The 22,756-nt window shown below is 39.7% G+C and overlaps 1 protein-coding gene and 1 long non-coding RNA gene across 2 annotated transcripts; one reads left to right on the forward strand and one right to left on the reverse strand.

Moving 5' to 3' along the window:
- Positions 1-587: 587 nt before the first annotated feature.
- ndufs8a (NADH:ubiquinone oxidoreductase core subunit S8a) lies at positions 588-9,003 on the reverse strand. Its single transcript, XM_047579346.1, has 8 exons — positions 8,888-9,003; positions 6,613-6,668; positions 6,319-6,384; positions 5,461-5,550; positions 4,586-4,694; positions 3,653-3,716; positions 2,925-3,053; positions 588-1,113 (listed from the first exon to the last, which is right to left on the reverse strand). The coding sequence occupies exons 2-8, from the start codon at positions 6,653-6,655 to the stop codon at positions 982-984; spliced, it is 633 nt and encodes a 210-aa protein (XP_047435302.1). The 5' UTR covers positions 6,656-6,668; positions 8,888-9,003; the 3' UTR covers positions 588-981.
- Positions 9,004-17,247: 8,244 nt separating this feature from the next.
- Positions 17,248-18,113, forward strand: LOC125000429. The gene is made up of 3 exons (XR_007111324.1): positions 17,248-17,316; positions 17,583-17,720; positions 17,821-18,113. It is a non-coding gene; the product is annotated as an uncharacterized LOC125000429 (long non-coding RNA).
- Positions 18,114-22,756: the final 4,643 nt, after the last annotated feature.

The raw sequence follows: 22,756 nt of genomic DNA on the forward strand, positions 1-22,756 counted from the left end.
AAGGGACTAATATGAAATGCAAAATGATGATAATAATGTATATATGCTACAGAAGACACATATAGTTGGTAGGGGGTCCCTACTTAATCTCTCCATCAGGTTGAGGTTCCTTGGCCTATGTTGAAGACCTTGTATTAAACTAATCAGAAACACATTTTAATGCCTAAACTTAAACTAAACTTAAGCCTATAGACTCATTTATATATATCTGTTAACAATCATGTCTAATTTGCCATTGAGGCAAAGAGCCGTCCCATTAGAAGATAAACTAGAATTGTTTTAGTTAATAGAAAATGTCAATACTGAGAATTAATATATGCGGATGATAACGTAGTTTTTACAGGTGTACATGACATCCAAGAACAGCTGGATTAACTAGAAAGAGCTCCTAGAAACCTTCTATTTAAATCTTTAATCTTATTTTTAAGACCTCGTAGTGGGGTGTCCAGACTCGAGTTGTTACTCAACTTAATTCAAATGTAATTACATTTCAGAAAATAAATTCCACTTTCAAACATTTGTAATGTGACTGTTTGTATTTGGAGACTTTTTCGAAGATCAAGATGGAACTTTCACATTTGGCACAATAAGCGTTCTTCCCAGAGTTTTATTATTTACGTCTGTGTGGAAACAGCAAGAAGTCCATAAAATAGGGTCGCTGTATGACAGCCTGACTCAGTCTGCATGTTGTTAATTCAGTATCCAGACACAACAATATGGTCCTCACAGGATGGTCACACACTGACAGCTGCACACTCAACACACAGAGAGTCAGGGTAGTATTTGCCAATTTACAATAAATATATAACCCACACAATTATATACAGAATTTCAGAAGGGGGTGAAACCGACAGCAGAAGTAATGTGTTGTGTTTTCGTTCCAATAACCATCCCAGCTGAGTTTGTTCTCTTACAGTGTGTACATAACTGACATGTTAGATGGTGTGTGCTAACTGTACACTGGGTTTGTCTGCGGGGTGTCTATCGGTAGAGGTAATCAGCCTGTATGTTGGCGGCTATCTCTGCTTCCCACTTGTCTCCGTTGTTGAGGAGCTTCTCCTTGTTGTAGAGCAGCTCTTCGTGGGTTTCAGTGGAGAACTCAAAGTTAGGACCCTGGAGAAAGATGAAGACAGGACGGAGAGCAGAATGAAAGGAGGGAAAAGGTCAATTTAACTTTCCTTTTTGATGACACTTCCAGTTATTCCTGCCTCTGGTGACCCTTAGTTGTGATGGTATCAGATCAGCCTTTATGTCATCGGTTTCTAATGGTTCATTTTCATTCTGTGTCTCAAACTTTGAGTCTTATGTTGAACTGTTAACACAGTGTTTTCATACAACTTCTGTGTGAGAAGAAGCAGTTTGTGAACAGTTTGTGATATTGAACTACTTGGTTCTCATCTGTGAACTACTTTACTTTCATTTGTACACAAAACTTTTTCCAAGATGTCTCCACATGAGACTAAGCAGAAGTGCTTGTGTTCTTGAAATGTTCTTTTGGGAGAGCAGTGTCTTTGTCCTTTAGTTGCCTAGAAGTCTGGGTTCCTTAGTGACGTCTTCTGGAGTGATCTTTGCTGGTGGACCACTGCTGTGGAGAGTAACAGTCCTAAATCTCCTCCACTTGTTTATGACCGTCAGACTGTATAATTAGATGAATTTATTTTTTATTTTAAATGGGGCTCTTAATAATACCCAAGTCTCATTACACGGACTGGAGACACTTCTGAACAGATGGACTCGTAATTAAACCTTGAAATTAACTTATAATCCTAGAAGAGCACTTACTTTTGCACCTCACAGATGTAACAGTGAGTCATTTTCCTGAATACACAAACAGACAAGTATAATATTGTTATAAATAGACAGGGGAACATCTAATATTGGGAAAATAAATATTAAAAATCTAATATTGCCTCACTGGAATCACTTGTCCGTCCCAGGAAATAAGTGCACTTCTAGGATTATAAAAATGTGCAGCTTTGATGGAAATGTACAGATTTCCACAAATAGACTTTTCTTTTTAACCAAAACTTAACTAAATGTCAATTTCATAACTTCTTAAGTTAAGAAGAAGGAGGATATTTTGGCATTTCAAAACTTATTTCCAACTAAATAAAGACCCTTGTCAATGAGAGGCTTATTTGGTCCCACTTCTGACTCATCCACTAAAGCGTTTTTGCCTCTCTTTGTTTCTTTGACCTTATTAGGGACCGAGTACTGTTTTCTACAGACGCGGAGCAGCAGCTCTATGCTCACATGCAACATACAGCACATAGTTCTGGAGATTCATTTAGCATTCATATCTGAGAAAGTAATCACCTCAACTCAGTGTTTCTTTTGAGTCTGGCGTCCTAGAAATCAGACTGTGATGATCCAGAGCTTTTCCTCAGACATTACACTAACATAATTATTTTTTATTATTATTATTTGTTTTGTTACAGCTGTCAGTTTCCTTACAGTTTTATTCCCTATTATCCTTTTATTTCCATCCTCTACTGAACACGTTAACCATGTTTTTATAATGTGACTAACATACTATAACTTTATCCTTACGTTCAGCAATTTGTCCCTTTTCCTTAAGAGTGAGTGAATCTCTGGTCGGTCTCTGAAGGAACTACAGAGTGATTTGTGCCTTTTTGCGTTAGAAAATATAACGTAGCTCTGGGAGCTAAACTGTCAAAAGCACAGAACAAGGAACTGTGCTGGTGTGTGTGATAAAATGAAATGTGACATCTGCAGGGCCAGTCCTTGGCATTTGAAGGATAACGACACGTAACAACTAGAAAGTCAGGGTCAGCTGACAATGGACATGAGAAAATGAGTCTCCTACATGTCTGAAATATTAAAGAGCTGCAGAGTCCTTGTATGTCTGAGACGTCTGTGACGTGCAGGATCATATATATACACACACACACACACACACACACCTCAACAATGGCATCCACAGGACAGGCCTCCTGACAGAAACCACAGTAGATACATTTTGTCATGTCAATGTCGTAGCGAGTTGTCCTCCTGCTGCCGTCAGCACGAGTCTCCGCCTCAATGGTGATGGCCTGGAAACACACAACACTTGGGATGAAGACAAGCGCATTACATTGTAAATGCCAACATTTGCTTTTTGCACTTCTGGTTGAAAGCTGAACAGGATTTCACTGTGTTTGAGCTGGTGCTATATGCAATGACAATAAAGTCAAAGCTAATCTAAATCGATCTAATATTAATGAAGCACGTTCCAGCTCGGCCGAGTCACTCACTGGAGAGTTAGTTATTGATGCAGGCCGAGTGATTGACCATATTGGTAAAGGACATTCTTTATAAAAGCAGACTAAGCCTTTACTATGACACTTTACATGTTTCTCATAACCTTTCTGCTGGAACAGATTTTATTAACAAAGAAAATCTATTGCATTATATATTACTATAGATTATCAATGGCGAGAGACACCTTTTTCCAATACTGTGCCATGAATTACCCATCTGATGCCTGCCACTTTATTATTCATGTTAAGAAAGCCCCGTGCAGAGTACTGTCTTTCGAATATGACAGATGTTTCTGCAGAAAGTGGGTGAACCTTCCCCAGTCTAGACGTAACAAGTTGTTAAACCGACACAAAGTCTGTCTCTGGCTAAAAGTCTGGCTGCGTGTGTGTACCTGGGCAGGGCAGATCGCTTCACACAGCTTACAGGCAATGCAGCGCTCCTCTCCTGAGGGGTACCTGTTGTGACATCATGACAGAGATTATGATAAAAGTTTGATTCATTCAAATCGATTTCATTTAGACATGAGTAAAAATTAAAAAAGGAAAATCTGCCCTAGGACGGGAAGGATGTGGGGAAGAGACGTAGAAATTAAATAGGGGCAGAAGAACAGGAGTGGGAGGAGAAGAAAGCTGAACTCTAGAGCTGAACATGGTGAAATAATAAAAATGAACTTCAGAAATACACACATATTATTTTCAGATTTGAATTAGTTTCTGAAATAAGTGACAAAGAGCACAAATTTTTACTTGATTAAAGGTAAAACTGACCAAATAGAGGCCACACTGTTGAATGTCCATGGGCCTGACAACAATAAACCTTTTCAGGTTTAAATGAAACGTCCACAGCGGTGAGCCATAATAATAATGCTTACACCGGGTGAAGAAGAGGCTTTTTTCTTTTCACTGCAGTTTGAGTACTTAAGATCTCACATGATAACAGGAATAAATGTGAACAGAGCTCCATGACTCCTGACTGTATTCACTATGATACTAAAAAACGGTCCTACTTCTGCATCTCCTTTGATATGGTTAGAAAATGTTCCACAGTTGAATAAAAAACTCTAATTTTCTTTGTAGTGTTGTTTAGTTAAATTAATTTATTCTACCTTTGTCTGTAAGCAGTAAAGCTTTTATTTAACAACTATAGGTTCCAGTTTCGTATGACACCATGAAGACTCGATTTATATCGGCACAGAAGAGAACAATCAATAACCCACATATTCTTTCCATCTAAACATCTATGAGACGGTTGTTTTGAATCCATCTGACTCACATCCCAGCGTCTCTTATCAATATTCATGTAGTGGTGGTGGCTTCGTTCTCACCTGCGGAGAGCGTGCTCTCCTCTGAAGCGTGGGGAGAGGGGTCCCTTCTCAAATGGGTAATTGATGGTCGCTGGCTCTCTGAACAGGTAGCTCATCGTCATGCTCAGACCTGACATCACAACACAGTCACATATGAATCAGAGAGAAGGCGGCTAAATGTCCTGTATGGCATTAAAAATATGACAGGAACATGTGAATCACAGTTTTCCAGTGAGGGGTCAAGGACATGCCTGACCTCAGTAACTTCATTTGGCTTTTCTGAATGAGAGAAAACCAAGATTTCAAAACGAGTGACTAATGGCATGAAAACAGAGAGTTATTCTGCTCAGAGTAGAATGGCTGAATTGTAGATGTTTTAATTCCTTGCGCACAACCGACCTCGGTGTCATTGCCCTCTATTCTTGTTTTGCTGCACCTCAACTAAAATGTGATGTAATGCACCAGATGACGGTGAGTCAATAACACACAGATCTTTATTATGTGCCGTACAGCCCAAATTCCACTGTGTAAATGTAGTGACCTCTTTAATTCAATTCAGTTTTATTTATATAGCGCCAATAACAATACAAATCGTCTCAAGACGCTTCATAAAAACCAGCCTGCAACCTCCAGAGCAAGCCTGAGGGCGACGGTGGCAAAGAAAAACTCCCTTTAGTCCCTTAGTCTTTAAAATGACTTCATTAAACAAATGAACTTTGTGGCTATGACCATTAAAGGGGCAACGATCCTGGATTGAGGAATAAATGAGAAAAACATGTATGTTGTACGAGTACAAACACTCTGAAGATGGCTCAGCCTTTGGTAAATCAGGATCAGAAAGTCACCACGATACGACCGTATGTTTATTGTGTGTGTGTGTGCGTGTAACAACTGACCTCTGAAGAGTTCTGTCCACAGCAGTGTCTGTGCAGCCCGGTCTGTGATGGACTTCATGTCTGTAGGGATCTCCTGAGCGTTCACATACTCTGTATACGCACACACACAAAGTAATACAACCATCAATGGGTGAAATGACAACTTAGATCATAGGTGGGATATATTATTATTTCTGAAGACCCAGTACACGTTTTCTTTTCTTCCACAATGGCAGTGGGTTCTTCTTCTTTTTTTTTTTTTTTAACAAACCACATCAGAAAACAAATTTGATTCAGGAATAGTTTGAGGAACCCAACAAAGAGTTCAACAACGTGTTGCCTTCAAATTCCCCACGTCTTCTTCCAGTTGAGCTGGACACGTGTTTGTCCCACTCCTTCCTGCGCACACCTTCAGAGGTTAAGCCTCAGCAGGTCAGGGTTGATTTGGGGGAAAAAGGGGCTGACACAGTGTTAGGCCAGTGATGTGGTAGGAAACACTAGGTGTCATTAACATAAAAACAACAGAGCCATAGAGTGACAGTTCTGCAGAATGCAAACTCTCCTGTTACATGTTACATATTCTGGCATTTTCAGCAAAGACTTCCGTCAAACACAATGCATGTAAATTTGTTGCATGCAAATAAAATGTATTCATAACTTATTCTCCAATTCCATCACTATTTGTTTATTTCCCTGATAAAAGCGGGTTCGCTGTTCGTTACACCACGTTATCCTGATCCACCGTCAGGGCTGCAGCTAGTCATGCGGCACATACGATGGCAGCCTCCCCAGGTTAGAAGTCAGCTGGATTTGTAATTCTCTTAAATCACAGTTAAGCCCGAGGACCGCTGGCTTACTCACTGACGCTGTGCTACTTACTGAATCCGTCCCGTCGAGCGGACACAGTGAACGACCTCGCTACATTCAAGGTCGTCACGAAACTGCCTGAAAGTACAAAAAAAAAGTTGGAGGTGAACAGAGTTCATACGTACAGTGACGCTTAAGAGCATCTGCAACCACACAATAATAATAATAAATACAAGTATGATATATTGTTTCATTTGTTTAATTAGTTTCTCTTTGTCTGCTTTGAGGATTTGTGTAAAAAACACACCGATGTGTAGAGATATTTATGCAGAAATGTAGAAAAACATACAGGTTCGAAAATCTTACCTGGTTTTGGCGCGGAGTAAAGCAATCGCAACGTTGCAGCCATCACTTGTCTAAACCTGAAAACACACAACAATGAGTTAATTCATTAACGAGTCATTATTCTTTCACAGAATATCTGTCTCAATATGTCGATGTGACTCGCCACAAATCCTGACACAATGTAACATTTGTAACACAATGTATTTTAAAGTATTCAAAAATGTTGTGAATGCTGCTGAAAACAAGTCCTGATCAAAAAACTGACACCTAGAGGAGGACCAGGAAAACTCTGACTACCTGGAGCTCACAGAGCACCGAGACAAAAGGTCAACAACCGGACCTCCCACTTTATCAGGAGGATACTAGAAATCTGAAAAAACACAGTCTAGCTGCTAGACTGTGTTTTTTCCAAAGCTTAGGCTCCATCAGGCTCCTCATGGTTCATGAGTCTAGAGTCTTTTTCTCAGTTCACCCTGACAGTCGGTCATAGTTGCGGTTGGACAATCTCGTATTATTTCTGTTTTGTACACTTGGCATTAAATTCTTGTAAAATGTGTGGGTGCATTTTTTTAATTCAAGTTCACGTCTTTAAGTTTTAAGTTTAAGAAGTGAGCTTAATAAAACAACAGTCAGAGAGGTCTCAATGGAGGGCAACATTCAAGCTACTATTTCATCAGCCTCTCCCAAACTGGCTGATGTTAATGCTCATGAATCCACCCTCAGGAAAACAGAACACAATCATGGTGGCAAACGCAAAGACACCGCTCTCCAAAAGGAACATTTCTGCAGTTTGCTAAACATCATTCACGACACACGGGGGCAGTAATGTCCGTGCTTGGGCTCGTTTTGTTGCACCTGTACCAGGACAACAGGTCATCACTGACGGACAAATTCATTCAGAACTATACCAGTAAATTCGAATAGAAAATGTCTGGACATTGATTCATGAATGGTAGAGAAACTCAGTCATTCAGTATGACAATGAGCCCAGACACACTAGATGTGCAGCAGCTCTCAGGGCTCACAGTCCAAACACAAGGTTTGTGTAATGACAAGGTTGTAAATCGGGAAGTAAACAACAGGGCAGATGCGTAAAGCCCACAGGACAGATCACTGCAGGTACCATCCGTCTCACATGTTGTTCATCTGGCCTGTACCCACCTGGAGAGCAGGCACCACTCCTTTCAACACAATCACATCTGTTAGTCTTATTCTCTTGTTTTCTACTGTGCTGTGACTGGACCTCAGTACGTCAGTGAACCATATTTTGAAAAGACAATAACAGCAGTGACACCTTTAAGCTGTTCTACAAAATAAAAGTTAAATAACAACATCCAATTCAAATGTTGTTTAACCAATATCTCAGAACTACAGTGGTTCTGTCCTGAAACTGTCCAGAAAAGTTCAGTTGCCATTTTTGCTGCACCAGGGTGTCACACCACATAATGCAGATTCACTTACTTTTCCAAACTTACAGTTATACGTTTCTTTGAATAAATACTTGCACAAGCACAACATTTAAGGAAAAATTTGACTCATTTTTATATGAAAATATAGAAATCCTCAAGGACACAAAAAATATTAAGTGGTACTGTACAAAACGAGGAAATAAAATGTTCGTGCAACAACAAACAATAGGTAAAAAATATTGTATGTTAACTAATAAATTTATAGTGAAAAAAAACATATATATAAATAGCAATATAGCCCCTGTCAGAGGCTGTAAACAAGAAGAACCCACTGGACGTGGTGGCAGAGTTGTTGTTAACTTATGTTGTTGCACTATTGACGTTTAACTTATAGTTTCTTCAAAGACAAGAGTTAAACGATACAATTATTTTGTAAAGTAACATCTGACTCCAATAATGACATTTTTTATTTTCACATTAATTTTGGCCGCTCCGAGCCATCATATCGTAAATAACGTTACAAGAACAGACGCGAAAGATAAATTCAACGGAGTCGGAATGACACATTTAAGATAACTACTAGAAGCACTAAAACGCATAATGAAAACACCCTTGTGACGAGTTGATTGCACTGTGAATCTTAACGGAACAACACAAAATAAACTTTACATTTACTTTGTAAATCTATGTAAGTAACTGTTACATGTTTATTGCTAGGCTAAGCTAGCGCTAACGTGAAGCACATACTGTCAAGGACTTATGTGCAAAGGTCACATGGAGATGAATAAAGGGAGGCTTTAGTTCCACCTATATCACACGAGCATGATGCAATTGTTGAGCTTTTAATGTCACCTTAAAAATCTACATTTGAAGCAAGACTTTGTTACCTTTGAGGGTTTTGAAGTCAAAGAAATGTCGCTGCTTGTGCGCATAGACCTTGCGTACACAGGAAGTTATATAACGTGATGGCGTCATGAACTTCTTCTTCGTTCCGTTATATTGGCGGTTGGCAACCAACAAAATGGGGCAATATCGCCACCATCTGGATCTTAGTGTGAAAAGCAAAGGAGATACAGCATGGAAATATAATGTTGGTTTGGTTTAGAGCACAGACTTATAGCAGCAGCGTTAACTGACAGTTGAAGTTATATAAAAAACAAACAAAATACACCAGAGAAGTATGTGTTTTACATGTGTTTTTTATGTGTTTATATTATGCTGAATATAGATGCCATTACACTGTAATGACAAAATTGTCACATGCTTCAAATCATTTTATTTTGTATAGTGTGTAGCCATAAGTTAAATCAAGATTCAAATTACACAATCAAATTCAGAAAATGAATCAATGAAATAAAATAAAAATCTTAAAATGAATGTGAATCAGAAAACATCATAATATATTTATATTAATGTAACTAATTCACTGAGCACTATACACAACTTCTCTCTCTCTCTCCATCTCTCATACACACCTCATCCACTTACTTATGTGCGTTAGTTCTGACAGACAATTGTATACTGTCCATTTTAAGGCATATAATGGAATGAATGCAATATATGCTTGACAGCAATAAGAACAGATAATTTAATAGGCACTAAATGCACTTGAAAACACAAAACAAACATTATTCTTTCTACCTGGAGCATGCTTTGCTTGCCAGCGAAGCCGTGCTAACAGGGTTTCTGCAGGTTTCAACCATAGATACATAAACACTAGATGAAGCATTCAGGCTGGTCAGACACGTCAACACAGCCGCCATCTTGGACAGGGGCTCTTACCAGCAGCCAGACTGTGGTCAGTGCATCTGACTGACACTATAATGACAGACTTTTGCGTCGTTTACTGATGCTCCCATGAAAGAAACACCAAAACCAAGCAACAGGGAATACCGTTTCACAAGTGAGAAGATGTTTTATATTATTTTACTGTTATGAACGTGTTGAATGTATCTCTAAAGCTTACGCAATTAAACTACTGTATCTTGTTACTAGCTTATGTAAGGATAAGAAAACAAAATATGTTTCTGTCAGTAAGACATCAGTAATATGATAAAAGTGGACAAGGAAGCACCATGCGATGACATGATCTATGCAAATCTTAGTTTATTTGAATTTTCTTGTTTGGTTTTGTTTTATGTGCAACGAAGCTACAGAGACAAAGTAGCCTAATTTCTGTCTGTCGAACTCTTCCTGTAACTTTATCGTGTTTTATTTTGATCATTATATCATAAACTCTATTGTGTTATTATTTTTAAATATATCATTATCATTGTTTTTATTGTTAATCCATTATCAGTCCGTTTTGACAAATACCTACAAGCCTTTCAATGGCGTTGCACATTATCTGCATTTTAATTTAACCAAACTATATTGTATCATTCTATCTTTATTTATAAATATAACAGATTTAAAATCGATTGAAAATTCAGTGAGTTAATGTATATCTACGGGTTTCAACATCCATATGGGCAAAAAGGAGGTCCGGAATTACTTGAAAAATATATCAATTTATTCACAGTTCTTTCACATTGCAGCGTTTGCTGCAATGTGAAAGAACTGTGAATAAATTGATTTTATGACAGCTCTATGTTTTTTCCCATTTCCCGTGGGATTCCAGCGTCTTGATGCCCAATGTTCCAAACTTTTTTTTTGCACAAGGTGCAGTGTGCTTCATGAATATTTCCAGTGCTTCAATCATGTTAAATTCTTCATTCTGGAGCCACACATTGTTGAATTTGTATGTACCCATCTTACAAAAAGCGCTAACTAACTAATATTCTCTTTATAATTTACAGACTTTATTTTCATATTTTTCCTAATTTTCTTATCACTACACTACGCAACTTACTCTATGTGTCAATGTGTTCAGTTTTTAGTTCAGAACTTCATATGAAGTTGCAGAAATTAGAGCAGCATAGCTCTGCTCTAATTTATTACCAGATAAAGCAAAGCTCAAATACAATTTAACATTTTTAGAATGGACTGTCACAGTGCATTAGTGACAGAAAATCACAACCCTCCACACGCAAAAACAAATAAATAAATACAAAAACAAAAAAGACAAAGGTGAAAACATCAGTGAATAAATTAAGTGTGCTTCCAGTTCGTCTTAAATATACAGTGAGTCTTGTCTTCATCTTGTCGTCATGGTGAACTTTCTGCAGACCTCCGGTCTACGTTGGACAACGGACTGTAAATAACAGCAGAGATGGATTTTAACAAAGCAAAAGCATCTAAATGTGAGCTCATCAGTTAACGTAGAATAAAAAACAGAATCATATCAAACCTATTTCAGATGCAGTTTGGGTGAAACGAAGCCTAAACTGAGACTCAGCAGAGTTTCACAGCTAATAATCCCAAAGCAGCATCTGTGAGTCTGGACGCAGTCACACCACAGATGAGAGTGGAGAAAGAAAAAGTGAAGAGATGAAAACACAGTGTGTGAAAGAAATAATGAGATGAAAGAAAGGACAAGTAAAGGCAGAGATCAAATATTCAAAGGTCTTGAATCACTATAGATGGTTCATGTATGTGGCAGAAAACGGTGCAACACCGCCATTTACTGGCGCAGTGGTTGGTGTGGGTACTGCACACAGGAAAGAGGACTTCTCTGTGGTAAGACGTCCTCTTGCATGGTCCGGGATAATTAATTATTTTCTTTAATGTTCCAGATGTTTATACTTTATATTTTACCGTGTCAAGTACTCACTGTGATCTATGCTAACTGTTTTGAGCAATCACTGAGACTTAGTAGACCGTAAAATTATATTTGGAGACTTGTTAATGATGCTAAACTAGCTTAAATGTTTCCCTCGTGTCAGGTAACGTTATTCAGATTGTCCCGAGACTGTGACGCTTTCCCTCACCACTGTGCTGCTGTATGCTGTGTGGCAGGTAATATGTTGTGCACTTTTTATGTAACTTTCCATGACGTTTTTGTATACAAGTCTTCAGATAATTGTTCAGATAAAGGGCTCACATTTGTTATCTACCTTTGAATTTAATGTTAATGAGCCACTTGCGATTTTTTTATACTTTTCTCATGGTAAATGTTGAATGTGTTCTTAAGAGACATTTCATGTCATGGTTATTTGGGGTTTCACTTATGATTTATGGAATATCAATATCACCATTATACGATCACACCAGGATGTAATTTTTATCTTCATTTTTATTTTATATGAGCAGGTTTGGGTATTTTATTTTACTGTTAGTTTCTACACAGAGGAACGAGGACTTCACTGTGGTGTTCAGATTGTCCCGAGACGATCCTCATTTACATTAATATTTCCCTTGCAAACATGTTAATTGTAGCTTCATATCACAACATGGCGACGTTGGGTTTCCAAGCAACAGCAATGCCACTAAACCACACTGGAAAATAAAAAGGAATTAAGTAAATGGCTGCGTTTACGTGGACTCATAGTCTTACATAGACAAAGTCTCATGTAGACTGGGATGTGTCCAACAGGAAAACACTGGAGACTAATAACGAAATAAAAAAACGTGATCTGTTTTTAGATGGCAAACAAGAAGTAGTTTAAAGAAGTGTTTGAATTGATGAATGAATCCAGAAATTATCTGTACAGTTCAGAATGTGGGTCCATCTTCTGAACTGGTGTCAGTGGTCTCTTGGGGTGTGGGAAGTTGTGATATATGTGATAGATAACCAAGAGGAACACCAAACATCAGTGATTTATACCAAATTACGTCATCCACTTAGTAACAGTTGAACATATTAATCCAACAGTTTCTATGAAACAAGAATGACCAATACCACCTTTGAGAAAGTAGTCTGTTAAGAGACCGGGCACGTTGTCGCTGTCATCTTTCATAGTGTGCCGACCTGAAACGAGTCAATGAGTGGTGACGACTCCAGGAAACGAGCCTCACAAACAGATGAAGAAACTCACTCTTGGTTCAAGATCTGGAGGCACCCAGATAATGCGATTGGAATCAGAGTTTTCAATCAGATAATGCGTGTGCGCATGCTCCACAACTGCTGCGCTGACATGTGACCCCGGAACAAAAACGTCCAAGAAAGCTGATCACAGAAGAAGAGAAACGGTGGTGTCTGAGGGATAGCGCGGATCTTACCTGCACCAGAAGTAGCGCGAACATTACGTACGAGATTAAAAAAGGTTATTATTATATGTATTATCTGTCTGGTTGTTGTTTGAAGTTTGCCGCATGAACAAGTCTTGTTTATTATATCACGTAATAGGTCAACCCGGAAATCGGGCCGTATTAATGTGGCATTATCTTGCCACGTATCACACGTATCGCCACCTAGTGTGTAAGAGGAGAACAGTTATTTGATTTTCTTGCGCTGCATGTAAACTGGGACAAGGACTGTAGTGTGAAAGTTGAATTTTGAGCATAGCTCGATTAAGCTCTGCATGTAAACGCACTGACAGAGGGACATTAGACATGGAGCGAGACACTAAGAACAGAAAAACTACCATAAATGAAAAATGAAGAAGGCTGTGATGCTACAGGGGTTGTTTCATCTTCTAGAGCAGAAAACAGAAAAATATGAGTTCACAAACTGAGAGAAACAGAAAATAACCGGTATTTCACTGCACTGCATCCGCACCCAAAGGTTTGTCTGGAGCTGTTCTGAATAACAGAGGAGAGTCCGTCTATGCTGGAGTGCTGAGGAGGAAGGAAGAACAATGGAAGAGAGGATAGAAAGAGGAGATTAAAGATGAGGAAAAACTTGAGGAAGATACAAAAGTAAAACAATGAGAGCGGAAAAAAATGCAGCAACTAGTGGAAATCTTTAATGGCATCAATACTGAGATCAACAAATAATAAAGCCCATAAAGGAGGCTGGTCCTGACTGTAATAATAAAGAACTGACTGATCTGAATGATTTCTCTGTGGGGCCCTGAGACGTCCCGGCTCCACCTTTAACCCTCTGGGGTCGACGGACGCACCGCTGCGTCCAAATCACATGACCGACTTAAGATGACGTCACCGCAAGATGCAGACTCACGGAGTCTTCGTTTCAACTTGTGTTTAATAAACATACTTCAAACAATATACCAGTTTTTAAATTGTGTTGATAGACCAAGTAAAACCTGGATTTACGATAAAAAATGTAATCCATGCCATTTCATGCATCGGGTCCTCACGGTTGTTGCCGGAAGAAACGGCAAACCCGAAAGAAAGGAGTATGCTGGCGAGCGGGAAGCGCTTGCAAGTAAAGAAAAAAAAACAACAACAACACCAAAACTCCAAAAACAATTCCTATTGGTTAAAAAGCATGCACTACACCAACCAATCAAATTAATATATGGCAGCGCAGGGTATTTGGTTGCTGGGGTGGAGTGGAAAGTTTGTGGGAGTGACATCGGCGAAAGAGATAAAGATATCGATATTTTAGATTCGAGATATATGACATTTAGTGTGTTTGGATTGTGTTGTTAGTGTGTAGTTTGTTTATTTAGTTTGTAGTAAAATTGTTTTGACGTGTTGTTTGTCAAAAAAATGAGGCGATTATTGAATGTAGAGAATGTAGAGAGTCAGAAAGTGAGGAATTTGATCATTTAGTGAATGATCCATCTTTTGTTTCGGAAGATCAGAAAGGGGAAGAGCATCCTCCGATACGCGATCCCCCGAGTTCTACTCGATCTACACGGAGGGAGGGGAAGGGGCGGTGTGGTCCGCCCACCAGGTCCCGATCTCCGCTAGCTCAGGCAGCAGAGCCACGCCTCAGCCCTGAGCCCTGGAAGACAGGGGAGGATGCTGACACCGCCCCATCACTAAGCAGTTTCAACCACCAAGAACACCAGGTGTCCAAGTGGAAACACTTTCCCCACAGAGTCCAAAAGACCTTTTTCTACTGTTTTTTGCCATTGACACAGTCAGGACAATCTGCAGAAATACCAATGCAAATGCTGCAAAAAACACAGAATTAGGAAAGAAATATAAATGGATTGACATAGAGACAAGAGATCTCTACAGGTTTTTCCGGTCTCCTGATCTACATGTCATTAGTGCCGCTGTCAAGTCTCAGAGACTATTGGAGACCGCAGCCCATGACAAGCTGTTTAGAGTTAGGCCCCTTTATAATGACATCCACAGTGCCTGTCTGGCTTATTACCACCCAAGGAGGGAGCTGGCAGTGGATGAAAGGATGGTGGCAACCAAAGCAAAAACAGGCACGACTCAATATATGAAAGACAAGCCAACAAAATGGGGTATCAATTTTTTTGTACTGGCTGAGTCAAGCAGTGGCTCTACAATAAGATTTGACATATACACTGACAAAGCTGCATCTCCAAGCGAGCATGGGCTGTCTTATGATGTCGTCATGAACCTTGTTCAGGCGTCCTGTCTTGGGACTGGGTACCATATTTACATGGACAATTTTTACACGAGTCCCAAGCTATCCGTGGACCTGGCCAGTGACAAGTTTGGAGCTTGTGGCACCTACAGGGAGAACAGAAAAGGGTGCCCTAGAGGGAGGGCAAATGCTCCGACCAAAAAAAGTGCAAGAGGTTCAGTGAGATGGATACGAGAGGGCCCACTTGTTTTTGTAAAGTGGATGGACACACATAATTGTGTCTCTGTGTTCCACCATCCATCCTGCATTTTCAGGGGAGACGGTGAAGAGAAGGGTGAAGGATCAAGATGGACGCTGGGCTGTTAGGGACATTCCCTGTCCCACACCAGTTACAGCATATAACAAGAATATGGGCGGCGTTGACCTTTCAGACCAGCTCATTCAGGTTTACTCCGCACCCAGGAAAACATCTCGCTGGTACAGGCATTGTAACTAATGCCTTCATCTTGCACCGTGAGATGAGCAGTGTAAAGAAGGTGCAGCCCATGGCACACAAGGACTTGCCAGTTTTGTGAGGTGGATGAGGCGGATGTTCCCCAGAGCAGGACGGCTGCTCGTGTTCCTGTGCCCGTTTGCACAGTCACAGATCCTGGGCAAAAAGCTTCCAAAGGCAGGCGGAAATGCAAACGCTGCACCCAGGTGGAAAAACAAAAGGAGCGATACACCCTGGAAGTGTCAGGCCTGTGATGTGCCCCTCTGTCGTTTGGTAGACGGGAGCTGCTTCGTGGAGTGGCACAAATAATTTGTTTGCCCTCTTATGTGACACCTGATTGTTTTGTAAATAGTTGTACAAAAAAAACGCCTGAGGCACTGCCTGCATTTTGATGTAAATAGTTGGAAATATCTTAGTTGTTTGCAAATTTCGTAAATAAGTTTTGAAGTTTACAGTTTATATTTATATTCTAATTTATAAAAATGGTTCGTTACACATGTTTGTGGTTTTCACAGTAAAAAATCAAACATTTTTCTACTCGGATTTTATGTTTTTTGCGTGGTTTTAGGTCCAGTGTATCAATATAGTATGGGAAAATGAAAAAATTACTGTAAATTCAAACAGGTGAGGTTGTGCTGAAAAAAATGACACCTAACAAAGCAAGGTTGAACAGTTGTTAAGGTGAAATATAATGACAAAATCAAAAGCCCTGGACCCCAGAGGGTTAAATTGCTGTAAAACGTATTATTATCAGCATAAATGTTAACAAGCTGACTGTACGTGTCATGAAGTTGACACTAAAGAGCTGTAATCAAAGTGATCACTGTTCATTTCAGTGCAGCTCAAGTACAAGTTAATGTCAGAAAGTGGAAATAAAGTAAATTTTATTGATAAACAGCAACACCGACCCTGACTGACCTAAACTATGACATCACAGACCAACATTCTATGGAACCTTCACACCATCACCATTAAAGTTCTAAACTCTAGTAAAATTTTCTCCTGAACACTTCACTGTGAACACACTTGAGAAAGCCTTCTTCAAAAGACAAACATGAAACGTTGCTGACTACCTGACGCTGTAAGTACTGAACGTCTTTGCTTAACTGCAGTTACATGATTTTAATCAGTTAAAGTTATTCACAGACTTGTTTCATGTGTTGGTGCACGTTACCTCGATGGACTGATGTTGTTACCTTGTTCAGTCTGTTATCAACATGTCCTATTACGGTTCAGATGTGAAACAAGTTAGATTTGGTAGAAAAAGCTGTCAAATAAATGCAGGGAAATAAATATATCTCCCTTAGAAATGTAGTAAAGAAAGATGTGAAGCTTTCCTCCTTGGTTTCACACTTCAGTCAGTAACAGACTTAACGAGAAAAAAGAGGAACGGGACGCACCAGGACAAAGGAGTTCCCTACGTTAAGAAGCCGCTAAACGCCTTCATGATTTACCTTACGAGGCCTCACGTTGCGGCTGAACTCAACATCTCAAACAGTGGGGAACTCAACAAAGTCGTGGGACAAAAGGTTTGGGGAGTGAATTCTTCATTTCACACAAAGCACAGTTACATTGTTATAGAGTCTGAAACTGTGTGTTCAGTCTTCCTGATATTTATTTAGTTATTACCTGTAGATAACCACCATACAACAACTACCAAGTTCAATGTATTTTCCTCCCAAATGTAGTGAAGACAGAAAGTATCTCGAGTCACTTCTTGTTTCAAGTGTGTGTGTGTGTGTGTGTGTTTTAGTTTTCCTGCTGTTTCTAATTGAGTTATTTCTATTAACTGCAGCTAACCAGCTCACGAAACCATCAAGTCACGGATTTCTTTGCGATTATCGACTCCCCTGTGTCTGACTGATGATACATCTTCCTACTCTCCACCACCATCTCCACCCCGTCCTCCAGACTCCACTGCACCTTCAGTGACGTATGTTAGCTTTAGCCAGTTTTGTTAAGTGTCCAGCTCTCTGTTCATTGTCTACCCTCATGAATATCGTGTTATGTCTAACAAGTCTCTTTAATCACAGTGCAGTTCCTGAGCTTGATGAACAGGAGGTTGGGGGTGGTGCCAATCCCCAGTTGTGGGAGGATACTTCGGGAGCGTCATCCATCTACTCTCCTCCTACATCTCCACCTTCACCTGCTCCAGACTATGTCCTTGGGACAGAAAACAGTGGCCAACTTCAGCCAACGGAAACTCAGAGCTTTGACTTCAATCCTCTGCCGGAGGCTTTTCCAGGATTGAATGTTGGCCACTGTTCTCCCATCAAGTACCAAGGACAAGTCACAGTCACACAGTCTGGTTTTCCACCTTCAGACTCTGGTGCATCCCCCGTGGTGTCAACGTAAGTGAACTTTAAACAGTCTCTTTAATGAGCAGCACAGTACAGACAACCTGGGTAAATCAATCAATCATTGTATTCTTTGTTTTTGACATAGAAAGAGAAAGAGGACGGATCAGGATGAAGGAGGTCCCTACGTTAACGAGCTGCTCAATGCCTTCACGATTTACTGTAAGGAGCAGAGGCCTCACGTTGCGGCTGAACTCAACATCTTAAACAGTGGGGAACTCAACAAAGTCCTGGGACAAAAGGTTTGCAGAGTGAGTTCTTCATTTCACACAAAGCACTGTTATATGAAGGTAACCATAGTTTGGTAGTGCTCCTTAGCAGACAATTGTGTGTCAGAGTGTGTACTAACACTGACAGAAGAGCAGACAAAATACTATGAAGAAGCAGAGAGGGAGAAGCTGCTCCACATCATAGAAAACCCCAACTGGTCGTCTAAGGACAATTATGTCTGTACCCTCTGCTCATGTTCAACTCATTCATAGTTAAATCATTACACTAGAAGATCAAACATGGTTAATGAAAACAGCCTTGACTTGAATCAGTTAGTATAAAAAGATGGAAAGTCTAATGTGGCTAGATTTTTTACAGGGCAAAAAGAGGAAGAGACAGGAGGAGGATTCGACCTGGTGTTGAAGGTAAAAGAATGTTTCTGTGGATCAAATGGATAATTTGCATTCATTCATTCATTTAAAGACACAAAAAGCAAATGAAAAAACTTATTTTGTAGTCAGCCAAATAGATTTTCAAGGTTAAGAAGCAGCGTTTGGTTTTAAACCAGTTTTGTTCAAGGCTAAATGGACTGATGAGTTTCTGCATCTGAATTTAAGAAGCTGAACAAACCTCTAAGAGGCAGCGAGTGGCGCCGGTGCAGACACATCTGGACCATGGGGAGCACCGACAGTGGTTTAACACAAACATGGACTACATCTACTTCTACCCTCATCCTGCTCCCACAATCTGCTCTTTATCAAAACTGATGGCAGATGCCGTGAACCAAAGTTCACAGTAAACCATTTCTTTAAATACATCATTGGAGAACTAACAGGTTTACCTCATGGTGGAAACAGAGAAAAAGTCAGCTAGTCTGCAAAAGTAGAAAGAGACAGAGGAGGAGGATTCAACCTGGTGTTGAAGGTACAAGAACATTTCTGAGAGTCGTGTTAAAAGTACAAATGGCTCATTCCAACATATTTCATATATTTTAAGACAAATATCTGTAAAAAAAAGAAAAAAAAAGACAGTTCTAAATGATTGCGCTGGCTTAAACGCTGTAGTAACCATGGCAACAGAAATACAGAACATACGTTATTTCAGTTTATTTACCACGGCAATACAGTTGACAAAAACTGAGTTATTTTAGTGAACTTTAACCTACTTGGTGAATTAGATCATTTTGAAGACTGGGGTGCATTAGAAGAGAAAGAGATTAGAGAATATGAAAAGAAGAAGAGATGCCACACATGGAGGAACTCGACAATAGAGTGAATGGTGGATAATATTTCTTACAATAAAAACTGTTAGGAAACTATCTGTGGACTCTGTGGAAATTTCACATGATCCTCTGGACATATGCGGTAATAAGTGCACTGGCCTTCTGAAATGATCTATCTATCTTTCTATCACGTAATATACGGTTAAATAGTCCGCTAAGCCGCTTCCTGTGAAAAAGGTTTGATTTAAACAGTAAAAACAACATTAAATTTATCAATAATTGACCGAATATTTATTTATTTAGTAAGCGACCATGATATAAGTGGGTTAACGGTTTTCGAGGTGTCCATTATCAGAAAGTAATGGACTTCACGTCAGACAGTTCACGTCTATTCGTTCTTTTAATGCAACAAGTCTTATATTTTGTGTGTGTTGTGTTAAAAAACTGCATATTCGTTAAGAAAATATGCCACAATATTTGTGACCGTGTCATTCGCTCAGATGTTGTGGCAACATATCACTGTGTGTTATGCCGCGGCAGTCAAGGGAAATTTAATGACAAGAGTGAAGGCCATCGATGTGAAAAGTGTAATATGCTGCAACGATGAGTGTTGTACGGTGGGAAACTGCATATTCCACATCGAGCAGGAGATGCAGATGGCCGGTGCTGCCATTGACATCGATGCCATAGACTGGAAGCTGGCCTGCGCGGGAAGCGTGGAGTTGGAAGTCGACTCCAAACAGTGTTGTTAATCAAACTGACCCGTGATGATGCGACAGTTTCACACGAAGCTGAGAGGTCAGAGGCAAAGTTACATGGACAAAGACAGAAGGCACAAGCAGACAATGCCCAGTGTGCAAGCAGTGGTCAATTTGAGGAGGAAGACAAATTTGATGTAGATTTGTAATTTTTTTGTGGATATGATGTATGATGGGGACGTGTTGCAGCTTCCTTTGGTGGAATATGTAAATTTGTAATCCTTGTATGTAAAGCCTTTTCAGTTAAAACGGTATCTTGGGAAGATAGTTATGGTGCACTTCTATAAGTGTTTGAGTGCTATTTAAAACAATTTGTATGGTTCTATTTTGTTATACGTAGTGTTATTTAAATAAAGACTTTGTGTGAATACTCAATATTATGTCATGGTTTTTCTTGAATTAAATATCTAGTTATTTAGTTGAGTAGATCAGTTAATGTAGTGTATTTTTGTGTACATTGTAGGTCTTGTATATGTTATATGAACATTGTAAATTCTTAATACAATGGTGAGAGTGGTGTTTGAAAGCAAGAGCATTTTGAGGGCAAATAAGTGGAAGAGGGATATGGCATTATGCAATAATGACAATCATAATGTATAAAGCCATGTTCAGTTTGTGAAGCGGCCTTTTTCCAATGGTATGACAAATTCCAGCCTCTTCTCTTGTCGTCTTGTTTTTGCAAGATCCTGATTTATTGCTTGGAAGCAAAGGTTGCCATATTGCTTACTAGAATACATTTCTTTCAGTGTGACTTCATCTCTGCAAACAGCAGGTATGGCCAAATGGCTAAACCTGTTAAAGCCACATCTAAAGAGTAAGGTAAAAATTATTTCTTAATGGTAGTATAAACATTAACGTTGTACACATAACAATAAAAGGAGAGAGAGAGCTTCTTCAGGTGTGCTGCATCTGATGATGCAGCTGCAGCTCCACCTCCCAGGTTCCTGCAACACAGAATGACAACCTCCCATCCCACAACCTAAGGCCAGCCCTGGAGGCTGTCACAGTTGTCACTTGTGTTATTGCCTCTGTTTTTTATGATATTATTTATATGTGTATATACACATATACTAATGAAATCATATGAGCTATTAGTAGAGTTTTGATAATTGTGCATTGTGCGTAGTGCTTGTAATATGAAAGGACATGAAAAGTGATGTTTACATACAAAGCCATTACGGGATAAAGGCAGACAATCATTGGATCTGAACATAGCAAACGACAAAATGTATGTATTTATTTGTTGAAGTTGTATATTAAGATTAGCGGGAAAAATGCATGTCTATAATAAAGTCAATGTGTAACGTAAGCATAGGCGCCGATTTATATTTTTGCCCGTGGGTGCCCAATTTTAATAAATACCTTTATATAAAGATCATCATTTTGATTATATGCGGGCGCACATGGCTTCTGAACATCTGATTCAGACATTGAGAGGGTGCTGTTGTACTCCGGCGGTCAAAGGGAGAGAGAAGGTCGTGGGTCAGGAAGCAGCCGCGGCCCGTCTCTCTGTCTCTCATCACTATACGTTGTTTACGTCAATAGAGGGAAAACTGAATTCGGCCTGAAAGTTTGATTTACAAGATTAAACTGAGTGACACGGTCCCTGTATCCGTGTCCATCCTGCAGCACCTGTACACACATGGTGCTGTGACCGGACCAGCTGACAGTCTTGCCTGGGCCCGGGACGAGATAATCTTAGATCCTCACATCAATCTCTGCAAATGACAAGTGACAGGCTTTGACAAAAATGGTTAACATTAACAAACTACACATAAGCTGTTGCCAAATACACTCTTCATATGTACTGGAATTCTGACGCTAGCAGGAAATAAATGAATATTTAACATTGTATTTTAGGCTACTGCTGGTGTGACATGTTTAGATTTTAACTCCTAATGCCATGCGCCGAACTTTTCTCGTGCATCTTCTTGGCAGGTTGACGCTCTATGGAGAGCATTGCCATTGCATTGCGCAAGTAGTTTTTTTTATTATCTTCATTTTACTGAAGGCCCGCTCACCTCCAGCCACAGTCACAGGCATAAATGCTCTGTAGTCCCATTGTGTATATGGCATTAAGTAGCTCCAGAGGTCCAAGGCCGTCTTCAAAAGTTGCAGTATATATTTTCTTTGAATTTGGTCTTCAAGGGACTCTGTGAAGTCATTTCTCAGAGAGCTTTGAGCTTGATGCACTGATCGTGCCCTGTGGCATATTTCTGAATTTCCACAGGATGCAGAACTCATCACATATCTGCTGCATTGTTGAGAACCGTGCATGTAGTTGAGAGATTATACTGTCCATTATGCTGTCTATTGCAAGATGAAACACTCTGTCTCTGAATTGGGTCTCTGGGCTTTGCTCTTCTGTCCATTGCTTTTCTGGCTCATCAAAGAAATGCTTCCTCTTTCTCTGTCCTAATTC

Source organism: Mugil cephalus, chromosome 2 (assembly GCF_022458985.1).
Source record: "Mugil cephalus isolate CIBA_MC_2020 chromosome 2, CIBA_Mcephalus_1.1, whole genome shotgun sequence".
Taxonomy (NCBI): domain Eukaryota; kingdom Metazoa; phylum Chordata; class Actinopteri; order Mugiliformes; family Mugilidae; genus Mugil; species Mugil cephalus.